Raw genomic sequence first — 1,662 nt, forward strand, 5'->3', positions numbered from 1 at the left:
CCTCCTCCTCCTCCTCATTCAAATTATTCCTGGGTGGGTCTAAATGAACAGTGAGAGAAGTGAGTCTGGGACAGGCATGAATGAGCTCCAGAAGAGGAATATGTCCATCAGCTTTGATGCCTTCCAAGGTGAGTGAAAGCAGATGTGAGCCTGCGGCTTTAAGTGCTGGAACCAGTTCAGACAGAAGACCAGCAAACTGTAGAGAAAGACAGCTTAGCTGTCCAGAAAACGTACCAAGTCCTCTGGCTAAAACTGCTGCCTGTTCAAAGGTGTCAACATCATCATCCACATTGTTCTGGAGACAGTCCAAAGACAGGACACGCAGTTCAGGGCAGACCTTCCCTACCGCCTCTAAAGTATCCAGAGACAGTCCTTGTACATCCCAGAGAGATGTTGTCACACTATCCTTTCCATTACAAGCTCTACTTCTACATCCATCTTTTTCACAACCATCTCCTGAAGTCCTTGTCCATTCATTTATATCAGTACTATCACTAGCATCTGTCTGACTCTCCTCTAATGATAAAAATGTATCTATTTTTCCTTCCAAAGTAAAACTTTCCTCTCTATCTGTACTCAGTAAACTGCTGTCTTTCAAGTGGTCTTCGTGTGTTCGCTTCGCCCACATGTCTTTAAGAAGCGGCACACCTTCTCGACTACTGAACTCCTCAGTCACCTCAAACTGCTTGTTCTGTATGAGAGCGCAAGCCTGTCCCAATCCCTCCATTGCCAACCTCTGAAGACCAGGTAAGCTGAGCAGGAGAAACGCAACTGCAGCTACTGCATCTCTCTCATTTTCTGCTAAACCGATATCCAGAGCTAGCAGGCTGCTGAGGTTTGCGTTCTTGACAAGGGGTTCTTGGTAGGACAGAGGGAGCAGGCCTGCAGGGGTGAGGTGAAGGCACCGGGACACATCCAGGTGTTTCAGTTTGGGGCACTGGCGGCAGACCACTGATATCACTCTCTGATCACACAGGGTTCCAGCCAGGGAGAGGGAACGGAGATGACTTTGGCTGCCCAAGAGCTCACACAGCACTGATGCAGATATATTCTGTGCACCACTAAGATCCAGAGACTGAAGATTCTGTGAAAGAAAGAGACAAAAGATTGAACATAAGAACAGTGAGAGCTTTTTATGTACTGACAACAGGCAAGACTAACAACATTCACATGCATATTATTAAAATGTTTGCAAGGCAGCATTTTACTGACATTCCCCTAACATTCCGGTTAAAATATTAAGCATCACACCTGTTTTCAGTATTAATAACAATAGTCAGAAATGTCTCTTGAGCACTAAATCAGCATACTAAAATATAATGTGACTGAAGACTAGAGTAATATTTTAAAATATTAGTTTTCTTAAATAAATAAATGCAACTTTGGTGAGCATAAGAGACTTTTTTCAAAAACATAAAAACCAACCCAAACTTTTAAACAGTATGTATAAATTTGTATTATATTAATAGTATATTATATTTGACTATTTACTAATAATTGTATTATTATTTTTATTGTATTATAAGTATTATCTTTTTGTAGTTTTGTCACATTAAAAGTAAAAAATTATGGCTTCCACTGCTCAATAACTAAAAACTTTTCAGTGCTACTGACTGAAAACAAGGTGTAACAACGGTATTTTATTTACCAAGGCTTAAAAAT

At 40.7% G+C, this 1,662-nt stretch overlaps 1 protein-coding gene across 1 annotated transcript in view; it reads right to left on the reverse strand.

Moving 5' to 3' along the window:
- LOC107579027 (uncharacterized) overlaps positions 1–1,225 on the reverse strand; it is a 4,845-nt gene extending 3,620 nt beyond the window's left edge. Inside the window, exons 1-2 of the mRNA XM_016264915.1 lie at positions 1,213–1,225; positions 2–1,140 (exon numbers count right to left, since the gene is read on the reverse strand). Of these exons, the coding sequence (XP_016120401.1) occupies positions 2–1,140; positions 1,213–1,225 (1,152 nt within the window). The remainder of the gene's footprint in view (position 1; positions 1,141–1,212) is intronic.
- Positions 1,226–1,662: the final 437 nt, after the last annotated feature.

This window comes from Sinocyclocheilus grahami, unplaced genomic scaffold (genome assembly GCF_001515645.1).
Source record: "Sinocyclocheilus grahami isolate Dianchi unplaced genomic scaffold, SAMN03320097.WGS_v1.1 scaffold13604.1, whole genome shotgun sequence".
Classification (NCBI taxonomy): domain Eukaryota; kingdom Metazoa; phylum Chordata; class Actinopteri; order Cypriniformes; family Cyprinidae; genus Sinocyclocheilus; species Sinocyclocheilus grahami.